The sequence below is a fragment of the Oncorhynchus mykiss genome, chromosome 13, assembly GCF_013265735.2.
Source record: "Oncorhynchus mykiss isolate Arlee chromosome 13, USDA_OmykA_1.1, whole genome shotgun sequence".
NCBI classification, from domain to species: Eukaryota; Metazoa; Chordata; class Actinopteri; order Salmoniformes; family Salmonidae; genus Oncorhynchus; species Oncorhynchus mykiss.
In genome coordinates, this window is record NC_048577.1 from 58,326,662 (window position 1) to 58,351,294 (window position 24,633).

The 24,633-nt window shown below is 47.8% G+C and overlaps 2 protein-coding genes across 7 annotated transcripts in view; both read left to right on the forward strand.

The window, feature by feature from the left end:
• LOC110514297 (G-protein coupled receptor family C group 5 member B) overlaps nucleotides 1-20,882 on the forward strand; it is a 34,788-nt gene extending 13,906 nt beyond the window's left edge. For 3 of the 6 annotated variants that reach the window (XM_036941697.1, XM_036941696.1, XM_036941700.1), the window contains exons 2-4: nucleotides 9,805-10,830; nucleotides 11,142-11,269; nucleotides 14,464-20,882. In XM_036941697.1, the coding sequence (XP_036797592.1) occupies nucleotides 9,807-10,830; nucleotides 11,142-11,269; nucleotides 14,464-14,508 (1,197 nt within the window). In that variant the 5' untranslated portion in view covers nucleotides 9,805-9,806 and the 3' untranslated portion in view covers nucleotides 14,509-20,882. Of the gene's footprint in view, nucleotides 1-2,181; nucleotides 2,280-9,804; nucleotides 10,831-11,141; nucleotides 11,270-14,463 lie in introns of those variants that run through there. The other 3 variants (XM_036941699.1, XM_036941698.1, XM_036941701.1) reach the window with 3 other exon arrangements.
• A 986-nt stretch (nucleotides 20,883-21,868) lies between these two features.
• Nucleotides 21,869-22,602, forward strand: LOC118938097 (extensin-like; the record flags this gene model as incomplete). Its single annotated transcript, XM_036939774.1, has 1 exon — nucleotides 21,869-22,602. A coding segment is annotated over one exon (654 nt), but the record flags the coding sequence as incomplete, so codon positions are not given.
• Between the last annotated feature and the right edge of the window lie 2,031 nt (nucleotides 22,603-24,633).

A 24,633-nucleotide genomic window follows, 5' to 3' on the forward strand; every position in this document is an offset into this window, starting at 1 on the left:
TATAGAGAGGGGACAGAGAGAGGAAAATGGACGATATAGAGAGGGGACAGAGAGAGGGAAATAGACAAATATAGAGAGGGAACAGAGAGAGGGAAATGGACGATATAGAGAGGGGGCAGAGAGAGGGAAATAGACAAATATAGAGAGGGGACAGAGAGAGGGAAATAGACAAATATAGAGAGGGGGCAGAGAGAGGGAAATGGACGATATAGAGAGGGGACAGAGAGAGGGAAATGGACGATATAGAGACGGGGCAGAGAGAGGGAAATGGACGATATAGAGAGGGGGCAGAGAGAGGGAAATAGACAAATATAGAGAGGGGACAGAGAGAGGGAAATAGACAAATATAGAGAGGGGGCAGAGAGAGGGAAATGGACGATATAGAGAGGGGACAGAGAGAGGGAAATGGACGATATAGAGAGGGGGCAGAGAGAGGGAAATGGACGATATAGAGAGGGGACAGAGAGAGGGAAATGGACGATATAGAGAGGGGGCAGAGAGAGGGAAATGGACGATATAGAGAGGGGACAGAGAGAGGGAAATAGACAAATATAGAGAGGGGACAGAGAGAGGGAAATAGACAAATATAGAGAGGGGACAGAGAGAGGGAAATAGACAAATATAGAGAGGGGGCAGAGAGAGGGAAATGGACGATATAGAGAGGGGACAGAGAGAGGGAAATGGACGATATAGAGACGGGGCAGAGAGAGGGAAATGGACGATATAGAGAGGGGGCAGAGAGAGGGAAATAGACAAATATAGAGAGGGGACAGAGAGAGGGAAATAGACAAATATAGAGAGGGGGCAGAGAGAGGGAAATGGACGATATAGAGAGGGGACAGAGAGAGGGAAATGGACGATATAGAGAGGGGGCAGAGAGAGGGAAATGGACGATATAGAGAGGGGACAGAGAGAGGGAAATGGACGATATAGAGAGGGGGCAGAGAGAGGGAAATGGACGATATAGAGAGGGGACAGAGAGAGGGAAATGGACGATATAGAGAGGGGGCAGAGAGAGGGAAATGGACGATATAGAGAGGGGACAGAGAGAGGGAAATGGACGATATAGAGAGGGGACAGAGAGAGGGAAATGGACGATATAGAGAGGGGGCAGAGAGAGGGAAATAGACAAATATAGAGAGGGGGCAGAGAGAGGGAAATGGACGATATAGAGAGGGGGCAGAGAGAGGGAAATAGACAAATATAGAGAGGGGGCAGAGAGAGGGAAATGGACGATATAGAGAGGGGACAGAGAGAGGGAAATGGACGATATAGAGAGGGGGCAGAGAGAGGGAAATAGACAAATATAGAGAGGGGACAGAGAGAGGGAAATGGACGATATAGAGAGGGGGCAGAGAGAGGGAATTAGACAAATATAGAGAGGGGGCAGAGAGAGGGAAATGGACGATATAGAGAGGGGACAGAGAGAGGGAAATGGACGATATAGAGAGGGGGCAGAGAGAGGGAAATGGACGATATAGAGAGGGGACAGAGAGAGGGAAATGGACGATATAGAGAGGGGACAGAGAGAGGGAAATGGACGATATAGAGAGGGGGCAGAGAGAGGGAAATAGGCGGATATAGAGAGGGGCAGAGAGAGGGAAATAGACAGATATAGAGAGGGGCAGAGAGAGGGAAATAGACAGATGTAGAGAGGGGACAGAGGGGGAAATAGACGGATATAGAGAGGGGACAGAGAGGGGGAAATAGACGGATATAGAGAGGGGGAAATAGACAGATATAGAGAGGGGACAGATAGGGAAATAGACATATATAGAGAGGGGGCAGAGAGGGAAATAGACAGCTATAGAGAGGGGGCAGAGAGGGAAATAGACAGCTATAGAGAGGGGGCAGAGAGGGAAATAGACAGCTATAGAGAGGGGGCAGAGAGGAAAATAGACAGATATAGAGAGGGGGCAGAGAGGGAAATAGACAGATATAGAGAGGGGACAGAGAGGGAAATAGACGACATAGAGAGGGGACAGAGAGGGAAATAGACGATATAGAGAGGGGACAGAGAGATAAAAGGGATGAAGACACTAAAGTTTTTTTCTGCTATGGAGGAAGGAAGGCTGGGGGGCTCTACTTCACATTACTCATATGAGGGAGGGAGGGAGGGAGGGAGGGAGGGAGGGAGGGAGGGAGGGAGGGAGGGAGGGAGGGAGGGAGGGAGAGTGTTTGGGTGGTTGTCTCTGTCAGTACTCTGTGTACCATCTCCAGCCTGTCAGACAGTCGCCCTACACAGAGTGGAAGCCATCTGTGCCAGATTGAGTGAGTAAGTAAGTAAGTGTGGGAATGAGTGAGTGAACGGACAAGAGAGGGACTGAGTGTGGAGGTGAGTGAGGGACTGAGAAAGTGAGAGAGGAAGCGACTGAAAGACTGATTGTATAGATGGTTGGTTGAGCGGGTGAATGAATGAATTGATAGATGGATGACTGGAGTGAGCATGGTGATGTAGCTCTCTTGATCTCTCTCCAGTACTGTATGTGTGTTGAAACTCAGCGTCACTACCTGTCTGTTACTATATGTTCTGAGTCTGTACTCCACACTGCAGCCTCACAATGTGGTTTTCATTCCCTGTCACAAAGCAGAGCCAGAGAGAGAGGGAGAGGAAACAGCAGTCTGCATGGTTGTGTGGGGATGAGTGAACCCCCTCTGTCCTGTCCTCCCTCTCTCGCTCCTGTCTTTTCAGAGATGGGGCGTAACCATGGTTATCAGGGGCTCTGCCAGAACAAAACATTGTGTGAGGACTGAACACAACACCCAGAGCTGTCTGTGTGTGCTTGTGCCAGTGATGTGCGTGTGTGTGCGCATGCATGCGTGTGTATGAGTAGAGTTAGCAACGTGTTTAGGGGTGTGTGTGTTTGCCTGCATGTGCATGTGCGTGTGTGTGTGTGCGTGTGCGTACGTGTGTGTGTGTGTGTGAATAGAGTTAAAGCCATGCTTAGTTGACTCATCCTTGTGGAAGCGCTGATTGCTGTTAATATAAACCAGTGGTAACCAGTGGTGGAAAATAAAGGGATTTAAGGTTTCACCTGTACTCTCTGAGCCCTGGGCATACTTGGCAAATCACAATGCACCAAAGTCGTAAACAAGTCCTGTGTTTTTAAACATGCAAAAATAGCATTGCTTAAATAATGACTGTGAACCCTCTTGAGACATTCGCCCAGCTAACACAGAACATTCCCACAACCAACATATTTTTACCCAATGTTCTGAGAACTAACATTTCTGATTGGAATGCCTCTTGGGACATTAGCCCAGTTAACATAGAACATTCCCACAGCCTAAAAACAATGTTCCCTGAATGTTTTGGGAACCAAAATGTGTGAGCTGGAGAACTACCTACTAGGCCTACACAATGGCAAACATATGGGCTGTTGTGGCCCAGACACTCAGGGCTACAGGTCAGGTGCCCACTGATCTAGCAATTCCTCACCCTCCTAATGGTTAAGGTCAGGATTGGAGGTTAGGTAATCTGATCCTAGATCTGTGGTTAAGCTGCAACTTGTATCTCAAGCCAATCAGTCAGAGCTGCAGGTCGGGTGTCAAGGCATGACTTCTCACCCCTGACCCCAGTGACCCCTGTGGGCCTTGAGCCCAGGATTTACCTCAAACATGCCTCCTGTCCCTCACACACACACTTGACCTTGGTTTGAAACGTGTCTGCCTGCAAGAGAGGGCTCAAGGTAGAAGTATCCCCAGTCCCCACTCCTAACCTTAACCCAGCTCCCACTCCTAACCTTAACCAATTGATGAACGATAACATTGACCATGAATGGGTGGTTAGGAACAACTTCTACCTACAGGTAACTTCCAAAGAAAGGAAACACCAACATAAAGTGTTTTAATAAGGCCACCATGAGAACTTCAATGCACCTTGGCATAGATTATACAAGTGTCTGGGACTCTATTGGAGGGATGCGACACCATTTCACGAGAAATTCCATCATTTGGTGTTTTGTTGATTGTGGTGTAAAATGCTGTCAAGCGCCTCTCCAGAATCTCCCATTAGTGTAAATCAAATAAGTACTAGAATGAATCTAGTACTGAAAGCACAAGCTACAGCTAGCTAGCACTGCAGTGCATTCAATGTGGTCAGTAGTTGACTCAAATAGAGAGAAAGACAATAGTTTTGAACAAATTAATTTCTTTAAAAATTAAAGAGAAGCAGCAGAGAGAGATAGCTATATATATATTTTTTTTTCACTTAGCTAGCTAATTTAGCCTACTCAAACACCGGGCTCAAAGAGAGGAATGCTATTTATGTTAGCTAGCTGGCTAAGCCTATCCAACATAGGAACTCATCCAAGTCAAGATAAGCTTTCGGTTGTATTAATGTATTGCCACCAGGGCCCGCCGGTGTAGCTGCTAAACGTCTTGTTGGACACTGTACTGCATGATTGTAGCGGGTTTACTAACATGTTAGCTCTTGTAGCTATGTTGCCTACGATATTAGCTAATATGGTAACATATAGTATGAAGGTTTAGCTTGGAAAGATTTGTTCGCCTGGCCACAGACAGCTGACGTGTTGTGCACTGAAGTGCACAACGAAGGGAAAAGGTGAGAGGAGGAGAGCGTGTTGATGCGAGAAGGAATTATACAACAACAAGCAAGTGATGTTGCTGTTTGTATGTGGCTGCTATGAAGGTGAACTGTGTGATCAGGGGTGTATTCATTCCGCCGATTCTGTTGAAAAACATTTCTTAAATGGAAGAAAACGGAATGAAATGAGGATAAACCTACCGGAATTTGTCCAATAGAAACTCTTGTTGGCAACTGTTTGGACGAATGATTCCCCCCTTATCAGCTAGATGCAGGAAAGAGCGCGCAAGGTGGTATTGAATGTGTCACTGTCTGTCACCCTGATTACTCCAATTTGTCTATCAACCTGTGCATCTACATTGTAAGTTTTCATTCAAAGGCTAGGATGTAGCAACCTCATGATGGGTATAGGGAAAATGTGAGTTATGTAGGCTAGTAGCCTAAAGTTATTGCTGTTACATTGAACTGGGTGAATAGAATATGAATGACAGTCATCCAATATGCTGTAATATAAATAAGTCCAATAAATTGTCCTCCCTAATCTTAAATGGCACCGACTGCCACTGATGTAAATATTATGTTACTGTCTATTAATGGCACCTAGAAGCAGATATAGCATAGCACAGATATAGCATAGCGCAGATATAGCACAGCACAGATATAGCACAGCGCAGATATAGCATAGAACAGATATAGCATAGAACAGATATAGCATAGCTCAGATATAGCATAGAACAGATATAGCATAGCTCAGATATAGCATAGAACAGATATAGCATAGCTCAGATATAGCATAGCTCAGATATAGCATAGCTCACATATAGCATAGCTCAGATATAGCATAGCTCAGATATAGCATAGAACAGATATAGCATAGCTCAGATATAGCATAGAACAGATATAGCATAGCTCAAATATAGCATAGAACAGATATAGCATAGCTCAGATATAGCATAGAACAGATATAGCATAGCTCGGATATAGCATAGAACAGATATAGCATAGCTCAGATATAGCATAGTTCAGATATAGCATAGCTCAGATAAAGACAGTGGCTGGAAGCCTTGCTGCACCAGATATCCTCGACACACTCATAAAGCTGTCTGTAATCTGAATTAGTCTAAGCTGCCTTGGAGCGAACCAACACCCTGATGGAGGGGTTTAATGCCAACATTCATGAATCCAAAATGGTGTATTTTTCTCTTTTGGATCCCACCACCACTATCAGCGACCCCAGGTTATTTCCATGAGCCAGACCTAATTAAGGCTAACCACAGGGCTTTTCCCATTACTGAGCCTAACCAAACTGCACTGAGCTGGGTTGTGTACACATCCAACATTCTGTAGTTGCAGGAACCATGCTAAAAAGGACAATGTGCAAAGACAATATGTCAGCCAGTCAGTTTGGTTTGGGTGGGCATGATAGTGTGAACAGAGTGAAAGGGTTGTGTAGGGTCTGTGTTATGTCAGCCAGTCAGTTTGGTTTGGGTGGGCATGATAGTGTGAACAGAGTGAAAGGGTTGTGTAGGGTCTGTGTTATGTCAGCCAACACAGTTTGGTTTGGGTGGGCATGATAGTGTGAACAGAGTGAAAGGGTTGTGTAGGGTCTGTGTTGTTATGTCAGCCAACACAGTTTGGTTTGGGTGGGCATGATAGTGTGAACAGAGTGAAAGGGTTGTGTAGGGTCTGTGTTGTTATGTCAGCCAACACAGTTTGGTTTGGGTGGGCATGATAGTGTGAACAGGGTGAAAGGGTTGTGTAGGGTCTGTGTTGTATTTGTGTGGTTGTGTGTGTTAGAGTGATGCGTGGTGAAGGTTTAAAATGAATGCAGTGCTATTGACTGTATGAGGCAGATAGGAAAGTATGTCTGAAAGGTCAGTGTGTGATGTGTCGTAAAGGGACCGGACAGATGTTGTTGACTGTTACTAGGCTGGTTTAAAAACAGGCTGGTGTGTCAGTGTGAATGTGTGTGTGTGTTTGTGAGTTTAGATACAGCCTTACATACTGATCCTACAGTGTGTTCGTTGTCTCTTTAGAGACTTATGAGGGATCGTCTTGTGTGTATTTGTTTTGTTTATGTGTGTTTGTTTTGTTAGGATGGGATAGGATAGGATGGGATAGGATAGGATGGGATAGGGTAGGATGGGATAGGATAGGATAGGGTGGGATGGGATAGGATGGGATAGGGTAGGATGGGATAGGATAGGATAGGATGGGATAGGATGGGATAGGATAGGATAGGGTGGGATAGGATAGGATGGGATAGGATAGGATGGGATAGGATAGGATGGGATAGGATAGGATGGGATAGGATAGGATGGGATAGGATAGGATGGGATAGGATAGGATAGGGTAGGATGGGATAGGATGGGATAGGATGGGATAGGATAGGGTGGGATAGGATAGGATGGGATAGGATAGGATGGGATAGGATAGGATGGGATAGGATAGGATGGGATAGGATAGGATGGGATAGGATAGGATGGGATAGGATAGGATGGGATAGGATAGGATAGGGTGGGATAGGATAGGATAGGATGGGATAGGATAGGATAGGGTGGGATAGGATAGGATAGGGTAGGATGGGATAGGATGGGATAGGATAGGATAGGGTGGGATAGGATAGGATAGGATGGGATAGGATAGGATAGGATGGGATAGGATAGGATAGGATAGGGTAGGATGGGATAGGGTAGGATGGGATAGGGTAGGATGGGATAGGATAGGATGGGATAGGGTAGGATGGGATAGGATGGGATAGGATAGGATGGGATAGGATAGGATGGGATAGGGTAGGATGGGATAGGGTAGGATAGGAGGATGGGATGGGATGGGATAGGATAGGATAGGGTAGGATGGGATAGGATGGGATAGGATAGGATGGGATAGGATAGGATGGGATAGGATGGGATAGGGTAGGATGGGATAGGGTAGGATGGGATAGGATGGGATAGGATGGGATAGGGTAGGATGGGATAGGGTAGGATGGGATAGGGTAGGATGGGATAGGATAGGATAGGAGGATGGGATGGGATGGGATAGGGTAGGATGAGATAGGATAGGATGGAAAGGGAAGATTAGGATAAAATGGGATTGGATAGGATGGGATGGGATAGGATAGGATGAGATGGGATAGGATAGGATGGGAAATGGGTAGGATGAGATAGGATGGGATAGGAGGATAGGATGGGATGGGATAGGGTAGGATGGGATAGGATGGGAAGGGATAGGGTAGATTAGGATAAAATGGGATTGGATAGGATGGGATAGGATGGGATGGGATAGGGTAGGATGAGATAGGATGGGATAGGATGGGATAGGATAGGATAGAATGGGATAGGGTAGAATGGGATAGGGTGGGATAGGATGGGATAGGGTGGGATAGGATAGGATGAGACAGGATGGGATAAGATGGGATAGGGTAGGATGTGATGGGATAGGATAGGATGGGATGGGATAGGGTAGAATGGGATAGGGTGGGATAGGATGGGATAGGGTAGGATGAGACAGGATGGGATAAGATGGGATAGGATGGGATGTGATGGGATAGGATGGGATGGGATAGGATGGGATACGATAGAATGGGATACGATAGAAGGGGATAGGATGAGATGGGATAGGATAGGATGGGATGGGATGGGATAGGACGGGATACGATAGAATGGGATAGGATGAGATGAGATGGGATGGGATAGGATGGGATGGGATAGGATAGGATGGGATATGATAGAATGGGATATGATAGAATGGGATAGGATGAGATGGGATATGATAGAATGGGATAGGATGAGATGGGATAGGATAGAATGGGATAGGATGAGATGGGATAGGATAGAATGGGATAGGATGGGATGGGATAGAATGGGATAGGATGGGATGGGATAGGATAGGATAGGATAGAATGGGATAGGATGGGATGGGATAGGATATAATGGGATGGGATAGGATATAATGGGATGGGATAGGATAGGATAGAATGGGATAGAATGGGATAGGATAGAATGGGATAGGGAGTTAATGTGATGGAGAAACAGACAGTCACTGTGAGGTGATATTGATTTCCTCAGTTGCCCTACTCTAGCTGTCAGTGCTTTCTGAAGATCTTCATTTTAAATGTGTGTGTGTGTGTGTTTTACCTATGCAATATGCCTCGTCTCAGTGTCTTACCTAAACATCATGATGCTGTCAGCTCCTCTGCCTGGACAGGAGGTTCCCTGTTCTTCTATTCCTGATATATATATGATCCTGTGGAGGCTGGTGGGAGGAGATATAGGAGGACGGGCTCATTGTAATGGCTGGAATGGAGGCAATGGAACGGAGTCAAACACATCAAACATATAGAAACCACGTGCTTCTACACCTGTATTGCTTGCTGTTTGGGGTTTTAGGCTGGGTTTCTGAACATCACTTTGAGACATCAGCTGATGTAACTACATTTGATTTGAAATTTGATTGATGTTTGACTCTGTTCCCATAATTCCATTCTAGCCATTACATTGAGCCTGTCCTTCCCAAGTGATTTATCAAATCAGCTAAATATTTCCCTAAAATATCGATAAGATTGTTACTGAAACACTTACGTACATGACCCCCATCCAAAACCAACGATCCTCATTCTATAGCTCCTCCCACCAGCCTCCATTGATATGATTCTACATGCCTTCCCGCGTCCGCTCAGACAGTGAGCAGTGTTTTCTCTGAGTATGACTCTGTCTGTGGATACTGATGTTATAAAGACTACCGGTAACTCAACGTTCTCCTTTCAAAACAAGTACATTTCCAACCTCCGACTCTCAGCTTCATGGTAAAACCATATGAATGGTTTGTTTACTTGAATGCTCTTGTTCTGGAAATATCTAGTTAATGCTCATCATTTTGTGTGTGTATATATGCATTTGTCTGGGTGTGTGTGCATGCATGCATTGGTGTAGTCAGTGTATGTGTACGTATGTTGAAGCTATCAGTGTGTAATGTTGGTAAGGAGCCTCTTGGCTGTGTGTTGACCTCTGGCCATTTACAGGATGGAAGGAGAGAGTCACTGTGCTCCTGTTGTGGATACAGGAAGTGTGGGTGCGTGTGTGCCGTTGGATAACACTTCCATGTACATACACTGTCACTCACACAGTGATCACTTGTTTCATAAAAAAACACAGCCAGATTTACAGTAGACGATTTACTTGTCACACTTTGTTTCACTTTGCACATTTTGATCCAGAAATGACTGTTTCTCTACCCTCTCTCCTCCCTCCTCCTCTTAGAGATGGCGTTCTTCCCTGTCCTCCTCCTCCTCTCCGTGGTCCAGCGTGGTTCCTCCCAGGACCCTGATGAGGACACGTTGGCAGTGCCCCGGGGGTGTGGCTGGGGCCTGGTGCGCCCCTACACCCTCCTCTGTGACCTGGACTCTGTTTGGGGCGTGGCGGTTGAATCTGCAGCGGCCGGCGGCGCCCTGGCTGCCATTTTACTGGGCCTGATCATCCTCTGCCGACTACACCACGTGAGCGAGGCGGAGAAGCGCAGCGGCGTGGGACCCATTCTCCTCCTGCTCCTGGGCATCCTGGGCCTGTTCGGCCTCAGTTTCGCCTACCTCATCGAGCGTGACGAACAGCTGTGTCTTCTGCGCCGTGCCCTCTGGGGCCTGCTCTTCGCCCTGTGCTTCTCCTGCCTGCTGGTCCAGGGTGTGCGGCTCCGGAGGTTGGGCAGCGAGCGCCGGAGCCCGGGGGGCTGCACTCTGACCGGCCTGGCCCTGGGGCTGAGCGCCGTCCAGGGGATCATCGCCGCCGAGTGGCTCCTGCTCACGGTGCTCAGGGAGGGCAGAGCGGCCTGCCAGTACCTGCCTCTGGACTTCTCCTTAGCCTGTAGCTATGTGCTTGCGCTACTGCTAGCCGCGCTGGGGGCGGCCTCCTTCGCTCTCTGTGGGAAGATCCGGCAGTGGCGCTGTAACGCGGTCTGGCTCCTCTCCGCCTGTCTGTTGTCCCTCCTCCTCTGGGTTGCCTGGGTGGGCTTCTATCTCTACGGTAACGCCTGGCTGGGGCGGTCCCCGGACTGGGACGATCCAGCATTGGCGATAGCACTGGTGGCACAGGGTTGGCTCCTCCTCCTGTTCCACGCCGTGCCCGAGGCACACTCCTGTCTCTGCTCCCCGCCACAACCCTCCGCCCCTGACTATTTTGACACGTCCCAGGCCCCGTCCCGCATGAGGGAGACCAGCTTCGACGAGGACATCCCCCTCTCACACAGGCAGTTTCCGGAGAACCAGGGCTACGGCTTTGACGAAAACACTGCAGGTAACAAGAGACTTTGACTTTCAAATGTATATTAAAATTCATGCTTACAAGCTCAGTACAGCTCTACTGAGGTTTTACATGCATGTTTCTGTGTATGGGGTTGGATGTAGGACATAGTGACATAGTGATATTACCATACTGGGTTAAAAAGAGCAGTGGTTCTTGTCGTGGTACAAACAGTACCTGTACAGCATGTGTGTTAAAAGTACAGATTAGGCATCTGTTCCTGTGTCGATCTTAATGTAGAATGGATGAATGAATGTGTTTGCAGAAGAGAATAACATAATATCGTTGTTCCTCTGCTGTGCCAGGTCTGAGGAGTGCAGGTCATCATAATGGTAACACAGCGCCCAGACCCAGTGCCCCCTTCCGCAGCAACGTGTACCAGCCCACTGAGATGACCATGATCCTGAATGGGGGAGCGGTGAGTTCTCATATTGTACGTTTACACATCCGACCACGCTGCACATCCATTCACAACCTCTATTCAAACTCGGATTATGATCCTGAGCAAGAAAGCAGTGTAGACACTTACACATATATAGAAACATACTCTCACTCACCTGGGCAGTGAGCACACACACATTTACACCCACGTTTACACCCCTGTCACACGCTACCATTCACAGGTATACAAACTCAAATTATTATTCTGCGCTAGAAAGCCACACATATTAGGTATAAGCCACATATACACAACACATATACACACATTGTGTGTGTGTGTGTGTGTATGTGTGTGTGTGTGTGTGTGTGCGTGTGTGTGTGTGTGTGCGTGCGTGAATGAGGGAGTGGGTTCCCTGGGCTGCAGACTAGAGCCATCTCTCCAGTGTGAGGGATGCAGCTGTGCCCCTGGCCCAGTCACACCCTTTATAGCCCCAGGATGGTTGGGTGAGCTCCCTAGCGCATGTGACTAACCTCCAATCACCTCGCTATAAATAAACGTTGCTGACCTGGCAGAGTCTGGAGCCACGCGTCCAGAAAATCGCTGAGCCAACTTTCAGCTTACGTTCTGGGAACGTTTTAAAATGGCTCCCTCCCAGTCTCTGCTCTGACACCTGCCACTACATTAGAGGCAGAATCTGGAACTAGAAAACAGCCAGAAATCACTGAGCCACCGCCCAGCTAAAGCTCTGGGAACGTTTACCTGTGAACCAAATGGTCTCCCTCCTAGTATTATGCTCATAGACCTGCCACCTACATCAGAGTGGTATTAATGTACTTTAGTAGGTAGTAGGGAAAGGAAAGGAGGGGAGTTCTGGAAATGATGCTCTCTCCTGCATAAAAGAGCAGGATTAGCTGTTGAGGCTGAATCGAGAGAAAAAAGGCAGAGAGGAGGAAGAGAGAGGGGAAGAGAGAAGGGGAAGAGAGAGGAGGAAGAGAGAGGGGAAGAGAGAGGAGGAAGAGAGAGGGGAAGAGAGGAGGAAGAGAGAGGAGGAAGAGAGAGGGGGAAGAGAGAGAAGGGAAGAGAGAGGAGGAAGAGAGAGTAGGAAGAGAGAGGAGGAAGAGAGAGGGGAAGAGAGAGGAGAAGAGAGAGGGGAAGAGAGAGGAGGAAGAGAGAGGGGAAGAGAGAAGGGGAAGAGAGAAGGGGAAGAGAGAGGGGAAGAGAGAGGAGGAAGAGAGAGGGGAAGAGAGGGGAAGAGAGAAGGGGAAGAGGGAAGAGGAAGAGAGAGGAGGAAGAGAGAAGGGGAAGAGGGAAGAGGAAGAGAGAGGAGGAAGAGAGAAGGGGAAGAGGGAGGAGGAAGAGAGAAGGGGAAGAGGGAGGAGGAAGAGAGAAGGGGAAGAGGGAGGAGGAAGAGAGAGGGGAAGAGGGAGGAGGAAGAGAGAAGGGGAAGAGGGAGGAGGAAGAGAGAAGGGGAAGAGGGAGGAGGAAGAGAGAGGGGAAGAGAGAGGAGGAAGAGAGAAGGGGAAGAGGGAGGAGGAAGAGAGAAGGGGAAGAGGGAGGAGGAAGAGAGAGGAGGAAGAGTGAAGGGGAAGAGGGAGGAGGAAGAGAGAGGAGGAAGAGAGAAGGGGAAGAGGGAGGAGGAAGAGAGAGGAGGAAGAGTGAAGGGGAAGAGGGAGGAGGAAGAGAGAAGGGGAAGAGGGAGGAGGAAGAGAGAGGGGAAGAGGGAGGAGGAAGAGAGAGGGGAAGAGAGAGGAGGAAGAGAGAAGGGGAAGAGGGAGGAGGAAGAGAGAGGGGAAGAGGGAGGAGGAAGAGAGAAGGGGAAGAGGGAGGAGGAAGAGAGAAGGGGAAGAGGGAGGAGGAAGAGAGAGGGGAAGAGAGAGGAGGAAGAGAGAAGGGGAAGAGGGAGGAGGAAGAGAGAAGGGGAAGAGGGAGGAGGAAGAGAGAGGAGGAAGAGTGAAGGGGAAGAGGGAGGAGGAAGAGAGAAGGGGAAGAGAGAGGAGGAAGAGAGGGGAAGAGAGAGGAGGAAGAGAGAAGGGGAAGAGAGAGGAGGAAGAGAGAAGGGGAAGAGGGAGGAGGAAGAGAGAAGGGGAAGAGAGAGGAGGAAGAGAGAGGAGGAAGAGAGAGGAGGAAGAGAGAGGAGGAAGAGAGAGGAGGAAGAGAGAGGGAAAGAGGGAGGAGGAAGAGAGAAGGGGAAGAGGGAGGAGGAAGAGAGAAGGGGAAGAGGGAGGAGGAAGAGAGAGGAGGAAGAGAGAGGGGAAGAGGGAGGAGGAAGAGAGAGGGGAAGAGAGAGGAGGAAGAGAGAAGGGGTAGAGGGAGGAGGAAGAGAGAAGGGGAAGAGGGAGGAGGAAGAGAGAGGAGGAAGAGTGAAGGGGAAGAGGGAGGAGGAAGAGAGAAGGGGAAGAGAGAGGAGGAAGAGAGGGGAAGAGAGAGGAGGAAGAGAGAAGGGGAAGAGGGAGGAGGAAGAGAGAAGGGGAAGAGGGAGGAGGAAGAGAGAGGAGGAAGAGAGAGGAGGAAGAGAGAGGAGGAAGAGAGAAGAGGAAGAGAGAGGGGAAGAGAGAGGAGGAAGAGAGAGGAGGAAGAGAGAGGAGGAAGAAAGAGGAGGAAGAGAGAAGAGGAAGAGAGAGGGGAAGAGGGAGGAGGAAGAGAGAGGAGGAAGAGAGAGGAGGAAGAGAGAGGAGGAAGAGAGAGGAGGAAGAGAGAGGAGGAAGAGAGAAGAGGAAGAGAGAAGAGGAAGAGAGAGGAGGAAGAGAGAGGAGGAAGAGAGAGGAGGAAGAGAGAGGAGGAAGAGAGAGGGGGAAGAGAGAGGGGAAGAGGGAGGAGGAAGAGAGAAGAGGAAGAGAGAGGAGGAAGAGAGAGGGGGAAGAGAGAGGAGGAAGAGAGAGGGGAAGAGAGAGGGGAAGAGAGAGGAGGAAGAGAGAGGGGGAAGAGAGAGGAGGAAGAGAGAGGAGGAAGAGAGAAGGGGAAGAGGGAAGAGGAAGAGAGAGGAGGAAGAGAGAGGGGAAGAGAGAGGAGGAAGAGAGAGGAGGAAGAGAGAGGAGGAAGATAAAGAGGAAATAAGGGGTTTTGAAGATGTAATACAGGCAACAATCAAAATATAACCTCTTATCAGGAACGTGTGGTGTGTGTGGTGTGGTGTGGTGTGGTGTGTATGCGGTGTGTGTGTGTTTACATAGGTGTCTCTCAACTTCAAACACTGTATATGACCAAACTGACGTCCCATTTCTTTCTCCCTCTCCTCCCTTTCACAGGTCCCCTCCGCACCCCCGACCTATACGGGGCGGCAGCTGTGGTGAAGGACAGAGATGAAGAAGAAGAGGAAGGAAGAATGGGGTGATGAAGAAGGGATGAAGGGTCCTTGGACAGAGGAATAACCCAGAGAGGATAACTATAACATGGACACCATCAGGACCCTCCCCCCCCCCCCCCCCCCCCCCCCCAGATCTCTATGTGCGTATGGGGACAGACAGTTAAACAGATGACTTACAGAGGGCTTACACACACCACCCACCCTGTGTTAATCAAATACACCAACCAACCACTGAATGAGTGTGACTGAGGGGGAGAGCAGGTATGGAGGACAGATCAAAACATTACAGGTAGTTTTGAAGTTAAATCACTGTAGGAGATATTCAACTTAAAAACAACCCTATTTTGGTTGCAAATGCTGTGGAGACCATTTTCATCTGGGAGATGTGAGGTTTGAAATGTTGACTGTCAGGTTTCTTTTGTATGAGTCAAGTTTACCCCCACGAGACTACTAAGCCACTGTATAACTTCTGAAAAACTGTGAAACCTCTCTCCCTTTTGAGATATTTGCTCTGTTTTTGTTGTTTATTTTGGGAGAAACTCTTCTAAAGCAGAATGTTTTGTTCTGTCCTCCATCCTCCTGTAGGTACGGTACCTTACAGACCTGTACCTCACCACAGAATAACACACGGACAAGTATGGCTTAAACTCCAACCTCTCTAGCCAGTGTTCTGTCCTCCATCCTCCTGTAGGTACGGTACCTTACAGCCCTGTGCCTCACCACAGCCCCTCACACAATAGAATAACACACGGACAAGTATGGCTTAAACTCCAACCTCTCTAGCCAGTGTGTGCCTACAGGTAACTGTCAAAATACAGGAAACACCAACATAAAGTGTCTTAATAGGGTGTTGGGCCACCATGAGAACAGCTTCAATGCACCTCGACATAGATTCTACAAGTGTCTGGAACTCTGTTGGAGGCAGGCGACACCATTCTTCCATGAGAAATTCCATCATTTGTTGTTTTGTTGATGGTGGTGGAAACACTGTGTCAGACATCACTCCAGAATCTCCCATAAGTATTCAATTGGGTTGAGATCTGGTGACTGAGATTTGGTTTACATCGTTTTCATGCTCATCAAACCATTCAGTGACCACTCGTGCCCTGTGGATGGGGGAATTATCATCCTAAGGGGGGATAGTTATGGTAGCCAAAATAATTGCCTGCTCAGCATTTTTATACCTGACTCTAAGAATGATGGGATGTTAATTGCTTAATTAATTCAGGAACAACACCTGTGTAGAAGCACCTGCTTTCAATATCTCATTTTAGGGATGGGCATTTGAAATACTTTTCACTATTCAAATAAAATCATGATTTTTGTAGGGGATATCTGGATAGTCGAGTTGTTTAAACTTGGGAATTAGATTGCTGTGCAGCCTATGCTACTTGCGTCCTGCTTGCTTGCGTGTGTGATTGGCAGGTGCCAGTGAGTTTTTCGAGAGAGAGAGTAGCCATACAGACTAATTAAACACATTTGTAGATTCCATAGGTTATCCATCATCCCATCTGGTAGTGCCTGTCTTGTATGTATCAAATCAATCTAAAGAAGCTAGCTATGTTAGCCAGCTATATTAGCCAGCTAGCTAGCTACCTAGGCTAAAAGTACTTAAGGTTATTTTGCTGTGCTTCCTGTCCTTGTCTACAATAACTCCATTCAGATTAAACAACAGCTCACCTGATGGTTTCTGGTAGTTGTAGCCTACTCCTTCTCATTTAACTAACTAAATTCTGTCATTTTAATTCCATTTTGCATTGATTAGAGATCTCCCACGTTACTTACTACACACGGAGCCACTGAGTGTAGATGGTGCCACATTGATTGGCCGACAATAACACACACGTGAAACCCGTGTAGGCTACTATGGTATGTACTTTATGTCATAAAACTACATTCAAAATATAGTTTTATTGAATTAAGAATTTAAAATGTCATGGCATATCCTTGTGTGTAGCATTGTCTCATAAATAATTACATTTAGACAAAGCCTTTTCATTGTTAAAATAGACTAAAAATGAAAACTCTCACAAGTATTCAAATACTAACGTCCATTTGGATATTTGAATATCTGAATAAGCGTGCCCATCCCCACCTCATTTACTCAAGTGTTTCCATTATCTTGTCAGTTACCTGTGTATATATGTGTGTGTACCTCATCTTTACTGGCTCTACTCCAAGACTCTGGACCCCCCCCAAAAAATACTCCTTGCACCAAGAATCACTACTACTGAGTAACCTGGACTCAATTTTACTGAGTAACCTGGACTCACCTCTACTGAGTAACCTGGACTCACCTCTACTAAGTAACCTGGACTCACCTTTACTGAGTAACCTGGACTCACCTCTACTGAGTAACCTGGACTCACCTCTACTGAGTAACCTGGACTCACCTCTACTGAGTAACCTGGACTCACCTCTACTGAGTAACCTGGACTCACCTCTACTAAGTAACCTGGACTCACCTTTACTGAGTAACCTGGACTCACCTCTACTGAGTAACCTGGACTCACCTCTACTGAGTAACCTGGACTCACCTCTACTGAGTAACCTGGACTCACCTCTACTGAGTAACCTGGACTCACCTCTACTAAGTAACCTGGACTCACCTCTACTAAGTAACCTGGACTCACCTCTACTGAGTAACCTGGACTCACCTCTACTGAGTAACCTGGACTCACCTCTACTGAGTAACCTGGACTCACCTCTACTAAGTAACCTGGACTCACCTTTACTGAGTAACCTGGACTCACCTCTACTGAGTAACCTGGACTCACCTCTACTGAGTAACCTGGACTCACCTCTACTGAGTAACCTGGACTCACCTCTACTGAGTAACCTGGACTCACCTCTACTGAGTAACCTGGACTCACCTCTACTGAGTAACCTGGACTCACCTCTACTGAGTAACCTGGACTCACCTTTACTGAGTAACCTGGACTCACCTCTACTGAGTAACCTGGACTCACCTTTACTGAGTAACCTGGACTCAACTCTACTGAGTAACCTGGACTCACCTCTACTGAGTAACCTGGACTCACCTTTACTGAGTAACCTGGACTCACCTCTACTGAGTAACCTGGACTCACCTCTACTGGGTAACCTGGACTCACCTCTACTGAGTAACCTGGACTCACCTTTACTGAGTAACCGGGACTCACCTCTACTCATCTCGTCTTTCCACTTGTCTAACCCCAAACTGTGAACCCACCCAGGCTGCGGTCCAACTAACCATAACGACAATATGACCGCAAACTACTATACACCTATCCAGCTCACCTAGCACCTGGCGGACAGAGCTAAGCTTCTACTGGACGAACAGTAGGAACCGGGGGAATCCGGGGATGCTGATTGGATGGACAGGATGTCAGTCAGTGAGGAGGGTATCTTGATTGGACAGACAGGGTGTCAGACAGGGACTGTGTATATAGGTCAGACAGGCTGTGTTTTCCCACCATGTTCTCCTGTGACCACAGAGACTTTCTGAACCAGCAGGACTGAACCAACTGTCCCTTTATATCAGAGAGAAATGGGTCGGCGGGGAGGAGATGGACTTCCCTTTTACTGTTTTGTTTTTTCAAACGTGTGTGTGTGTGTGCATAGAGATAAAAAACATGTTCTATCTGTTTGTGTGTGTGTGCACACTTGTGCGTGTGTGCGTGTGTTATTGATTTGATCAGTGTTGGGAGGATATACAACAACTGTGCAATACACAGCTCCAGTCCTGTTCCAGTCCTGGCTGTGCCTCTCCCATTTCCTCCAGACTGGTTTCCAGTGAGCCTGAGAAATGGATCCAGAGTTCCAGACGTCTTGGTCAGCTCCAGATACACAACCCCATACTGTCAGCCTATATATAGACAAGCCCTGACTGGGGTGTGGAACTGCCTGTCCTGGTCCCTGTGAATGATCAGATATAGTATATTGTGAGATCAGCTATAAGCCTGTGGGGAGGACTGGGGAAGAAAAGGGGGATGGGTAGCTAGAGAGAGGAAGGGAGGAGCCAGTCCAGAGGGGAGGGGTTACAATGGTCTATGTGACGGCTACATCGCTTTGACTTCCCCCCCAATCAGCAAACGTATCTGTGTGACAAAATGGCTCTTTCCCCAGTGTGTGTGTGTGTCTGTCTGTGGGGAAGGCAGCACTGCTCTGTGCTGTCCTCCTTATCTGAGAAGCCTCTCTCCCTCCTCTCGTCCCTCTGTGCTGGTAACTACCGTTTTCTGTGCCAAGAAAGACTCTTGTGTTACAGCAAGGTCTCTGTTTTCAGTCTCCCTCTCCCTTACATACTTACCAGCTCTCCCCTTACGAGAGAGAGACTGTATATAGTAGTGCTGTATAGCTTGTTTTGGTTAGATTTCTTTTTGACTGTAGAGGATGATTTTTTTTAGACACCAGCCTAATATATTATATAAACCACTGGGCATCTGACTAGTGTAATAATGATTAGATTTTAATTTATCGGATTTGTGACTGGATTGATTTTATTGTTATTTTTTCGTTTTTTATTTTTCTCTTGCTGGTGTCTTTCTTTGTTCTTTTTAACTAGTATTTTAAAACATATGTCAAGATGCTAGCCATGTTTTTAATTTCATTTGATTTGATTATTAACGTTGAAAAACACAACGGTCTGTCTGTGAGGCATCTAGCTAACTTTGGGTGTGGTTTTTCCTACTTGCGACAACTTTGGAAATCTCCTATACAGTATCCTCTGTCAAAACATGTTTCACTGTCTGCTGTAACAGTTTTATTATATGGGGAAACGTAATACATTTTTCAGAGATATGACATTCGTTGCATAATGCTAATCAAAAATACTTGTTGTTTTGCACTTCATAGATAATGACTACTGTGTCTGTGATATAATAGAGTGATGCAGAGAGTAGAGCAGTGATGGTAGAATTACCTCTGAGCTATGACCTATGACCCGAAGGGTCTTTTGGTGTAATCCTGGGTCATTGGGCTACAGGATGTCTCTTCACTGGGGGGTGGGTAGCAGTGGAGGCTGGTGGGAGGAGCTATAGGAGGACAGGCTCATTGTAATGTCTGGAATGGAATTAATGGAACGGAGTCAAACATTTCCATGTGTTTGATACCATTCCATGTATTGCATTCCAGCCATTACAATGAGCCTGTCCTCCTATAGCTCCTCCCACCAGCCTCCACTGGTGGGTAGGTAGGCAGGCACTACATGTAGGCCTAACCATAGAAATATAATTACTAGATTGGTTATTCTGTATATGGCCCTAACCCACAGCGCTGCATGCCAAGGCAGGCTTTGTTCGGGCCTCTCTGGGGCAGACCCAGGCCCGTTCTGACTGCACTGTGCCAGGCTCCAGTGGGACAGGCTACAGGCCTCAGAGTGCTGGCATAGGATCAGTTCTGCCTTTTAGATAATACTGAATAAGATTATATGGACAGGAGAGACCTGATCCTAGATCAGCACTCCTACCCTAAGATGCTTTGTGAATACGGGTCCTGTCCTCAGGGCTGTGGGTGGACAACAAGCAAGGAACAACTGTGGAGATTCACCCTCCCAGAACCGAAGAGGGGCGGGTTTCAATTCTTCAATCTTGTGATGTTTTCACTCAATGTGGAGTACAAAAAAAAGTTCAAAGTTACTGTTACTTAGTAGATTTTTGCACTCGTCGATGACTACCTATCTGTGCATGCTCATCACCATTTATATACATGTAAGTACCTTTCTCTCAGACGTACTGTTAAATACTAATTATATTTATGTGAAGGTCATGTGACAAAAATCATATTTTTTAGCGTATATCAGATGACAGTTTTATGTCTGTGCTTTCTTGAACACGAGAGAGAGATAAGGACGGTTGTATAAGAGACACGGTAGAGAACTGTAGGGGGTGTCAGGGGATAGGGTCCAAAACAGGCCAAAAGGCCCACAAATAACCTGTTGGAGTTGCTTGTGACATCATCAGATTACCCAAATACTGTACCCCCTGCCAGTTTGGAAGGAAATCTCTATGAAATTACTAAAGATCTAGATCTTCATGTCTGTGTTTATAAAGATGCTATGAACAAATCAGGGTGAGATTTTACACATACTACTGTTCCGTCAAGTTCGTTCCCCCCCCTGGGCAGCCCCATTAGTAAACACCCTTCCTGTCTGGGTTTAACATGTCCTTGACTTGTCCACTCCTGAATTGGCTTGCCTTCACACTGTTCCATTCGGGGCATCCGACGGGGGTGGTATTGGTTTTCACAGATGTGACTGTGCAGTGACGCAGCATGCCTATGTATAGAACTATGTTTCCCCTGATTAGAAGAACAAACAGTTAACTCTCAGATTCTGTAACCCATTCAGGCAAACGTTCAATAAAGTGTCATGTTTGTAGTTAACGCCTTTCCATGGATCATGTTTTTATTTCTAAACAAGAACAGGCCCACTGGAACTCTGTCCCAAGTTGTCCCAAATGGCACCCTATTCCCTACATAGAGGTCTGGTCAAAAGTAGTGCACTATATATAGAATAGGGTGCGGGTGCCATTTGGGACACAACCGTGTTGATTTACGACCACTATAGAGTCCATAGTGAATTACTGGGACGCTAAAGGGACAGGTATCGAGACTGATTCGTTCATTGCTCCTTACTCTCTGTTCCAGACATTGAACATGGAAGGGTTAAAGCTGTTCAGTTGGTTTGTCAAGACGTCACTGGGAGGTGACATTGACAGATATATAGGCCAAATTGAAATACAGATCTTCAGAGTAGTGCAGTAGTACCCTCCACCCTTCACATCCCCAGTATAGAAGGACTAATATCCATAATAGTTGAGGCCCTGATTAGAAGAAAAAAGTTTCCTAGTTTGTGACCGATCCCCAAGATGTCATAGCCTGGTCTGTATATGCTTCTGCCTTCTCCCCAGACTACTCCCCAGCCAGAGTTACCTTCTCCCCAGACTACTCCCCAGCCAGAGTTACCTTATCCCCAGCCAGAGTTACCTTCTCCCCAGACTACTCCCCAGCCAGAGTTACCTTCTCCCCAGCCAGAGTTACCTTCTCCCCAGACTACTCCCCAGCCAGAGTTACCTTCTCCCCAGACTACTCCCCAGCCAGAGTTACCTTATCCCCAGCCAGAGTTACCTTCTCCCCAGACTACTCCCCAGCCAGAGTTACCTTCTCCCCAGCCAGAGTTACCTTCTCCCCAGACTACTCCCCAGCCAGAGTTACCTTCTCCCCAGATTACTCCCCAGCCAGAGTTACCTTCTCCCCAGCCAGAGTTACCTTCTCCCCAGACTACTCCCCAGCCAGAGTTACCTTCTCCCCAGACTACTCCCCAGCCAGAGTTACCTTCTCCCCAGACTACTCCCCAGCCAAAGTTACCTTCTCCCCAGACTACTCCCCAGCCAGAGTTACCTTCTCCCCAGACTACTCCCCAGGCAGAGTTACCTTCTCCCCAGACTACTCCCCAGCCAGAGTTACCTTCTCCCCAGACTACTCCCCAGCCAGAGTTACCTTCTCCCCAGACTACTCCCCAGCCAGTTACCTTCTCCCCAGACTACTCCCCAGCCAGAGTTACCTTCTCCCCAGACTACTCCCCAGCCAGAGTTACCTTCTCCCCAGACTACTCCCCAGCCAGAGTTACCTTCTCCCCAGACTACTCCCCAGCCAGAGTTACCTTCTCCCCAGACTACTCCCCAGCCAGAGTTACCTTCTCCCCAGACTACTCCCCAGCCAGAGTTACCTTCTCCCCAGACTACTCCCCAGGCAGAGTTACCTTCTCCCCAGACTACTCCCCAGCCAGAGTTACCTTCTCCCCAGACTACTCCCCAGCCAGAGTTACCTTCTCCCCAGACTACTCCCCAGCCAGTTACCTTCTCCCCAGACTACTCCCCAGCCAGAGTTACCTTCTCCCCAGACTACTCCCCAGCCAGAGTTACCTTCTCCCCAGACTACTCCCCAGCCAGAGTTACCTTCTCCCCAGACTACTCCCCAGCCAGAGTTACCATCTCCCCAGACTACTACCCAGCCAGAGTTAGCTTCTCCCCAGCGAGTTACCTTCACCCCAGATTACTCCCCAGCCAGAGTTACCTTCTCCCCAGACTACTCCCCAGCCAGAGTTACCTTCTCCCCAGACTACTCCCCAGGCAGAGTTACCTTCTCCCCAGACTACTCCCCAGCCAGAGTTACCTTCTCCCCAGACTACTCCCCAGCCAGAGTTACCTTCTCCCCAGACTACTCCCCAGCCAGTTACCTTCTCCCCAGACTACTCCCCAGCCAGAGTTACCTTCTCCCCAGACTACTCCCCAGCCAGAGTTACCTTCTCCCCAGACTACTCCCCAGCCAGAGTTACCTTCTCCCCAGACTACTCCCCAGCCAGAGTTACCATCTCCCCAGACTACTACCCAGCCAGAGTTAGCTTCTCCCCAGCGAGTTACCTTCACCCCAGATTACTCCCCAGCCAGAGTTACCTTCTCCCCAGACTACTCCCCAGCCAGTTACCTTCTCCCCAGACTACTCCCCAGCCAGAGTTACCTTCTCCCCAGACTACTCCCCAGCCAGAGTTACCTTCTCCCCAGACTACTCCCCATCCAGAGTTACCTTCTCCCCAGACTACTCCCCAGCCAGAGTTACCATCTCCACAGACTACTACCCAGCCAGAGTTAGCTTCTCCCCAGCGAGTTACCTTCACCCCAGATTACTCCTCAGCAAGAGTTACCTTCACCGCAGATTACTCCTCAGCAAGAGTTACCTTCATCCCAGACTACTCCTCAGCAAGAGTTACCTTCACCCCAGACTATTCCTCAACTAGATGTACCTTCTCCCCAGATTACTCCTCAGCCAGTCAGAGTTGACAAAAGCACATACAGATGTGAGGCCAGGCTAAAGCGTTCATGCCAGTGCATGCAGTAACATTGAAACTAGTAGAGCAATCCTGCTACCTGCTGGGCTAATGCTACCTACCCACTGCTATGTGATCCAGTTTCACCATGCAACAGAACCCACTGTTTCCGGCCAGCCAGCCAAGCTCTACTGTGGAGTGCTGGTTGCTCAGGCCTATCAAATGTCCTCGAAATGAAATGAGCTGTTTTATCGCCTCACCCTAACCCAGTGGCAGCTGTGCCCCGGGCATCCAATTACCTACTGACTGAGATACATCTCTCTCCCTTCCCTGGCCTGGGCCTTCTGGGGGCTGCTGCGTCATGATTGGACCAGCAGCTGTCCATCACAGGGCCAACCTGCTGTTCTGCTCTGTGATTTGGTCCAATTGAAAACTGTGAGGTCTTCATGAGCAGGGTCTCTGCAGGTAAGTCACTCAGACATATAACAGTGGATATATTGCCAATACACTGAATTGCACTCTCAAAACCAATGGAATGTCAATGGTCTCTAAAAGGTCCATGAGGGAGTAAAGTACATCACACTCTGTCTTGTCATTTTCAGTGTTTTATTTCTGTCCTGTTTATCCGCTTGCTCTCAGTCACTGAGAGATCACTCTTCTCAGATCTCACTTTCGCTTCCTCTTTCCATCAACAGGGTCATTCAGCTTCCTGACTTGCAGGACACAAGGCTAAGGTGGAAAAAGAATGTGCTATTTTGTTCATCTGCTCTTATCCTTTTCTCTGCCCTAAATTTCTGTTTTGAGTGGGAACATTTGTCTGTTTCATGAGCTGAAGCATTATTATCACCTTGTTCGTGGAAAAAGGAAGTGACAAATACAGGAAATATATGTACCTTTCTATGCGCTGTGGAGGAGCAAAGCCATTGTGCTAGTGACTACCAGTGTTTCTAGTCATCTTTACAGTACGTATCGATACGGTTTCTAATATTAGTGTGTAACCTATGCTCTTCATCAGTAGTGTGTCAGTAATAGTGTGTAAAAGTGGTGATGTTGATATAACATTGATGATGTTCATGTCATGCTCTGCCGTAGCACCCTATTCCCTGTAAGGTGTATTACTTTTGACCAGTTGGCGTAGTCGGCAAGGTCCCTAGCCACACAAACAATATGGAGGGACAGGTTGTTGGTCAAGTAGTGCACTATATAGGGCATGCCCAATCCTGGAACACAACACATTTCTGGTTTTAGTTTCTACCTGGTAGATTGTTGCACACACCTGGTGTCCCAGGTCTGAATTACTTCTGAAAA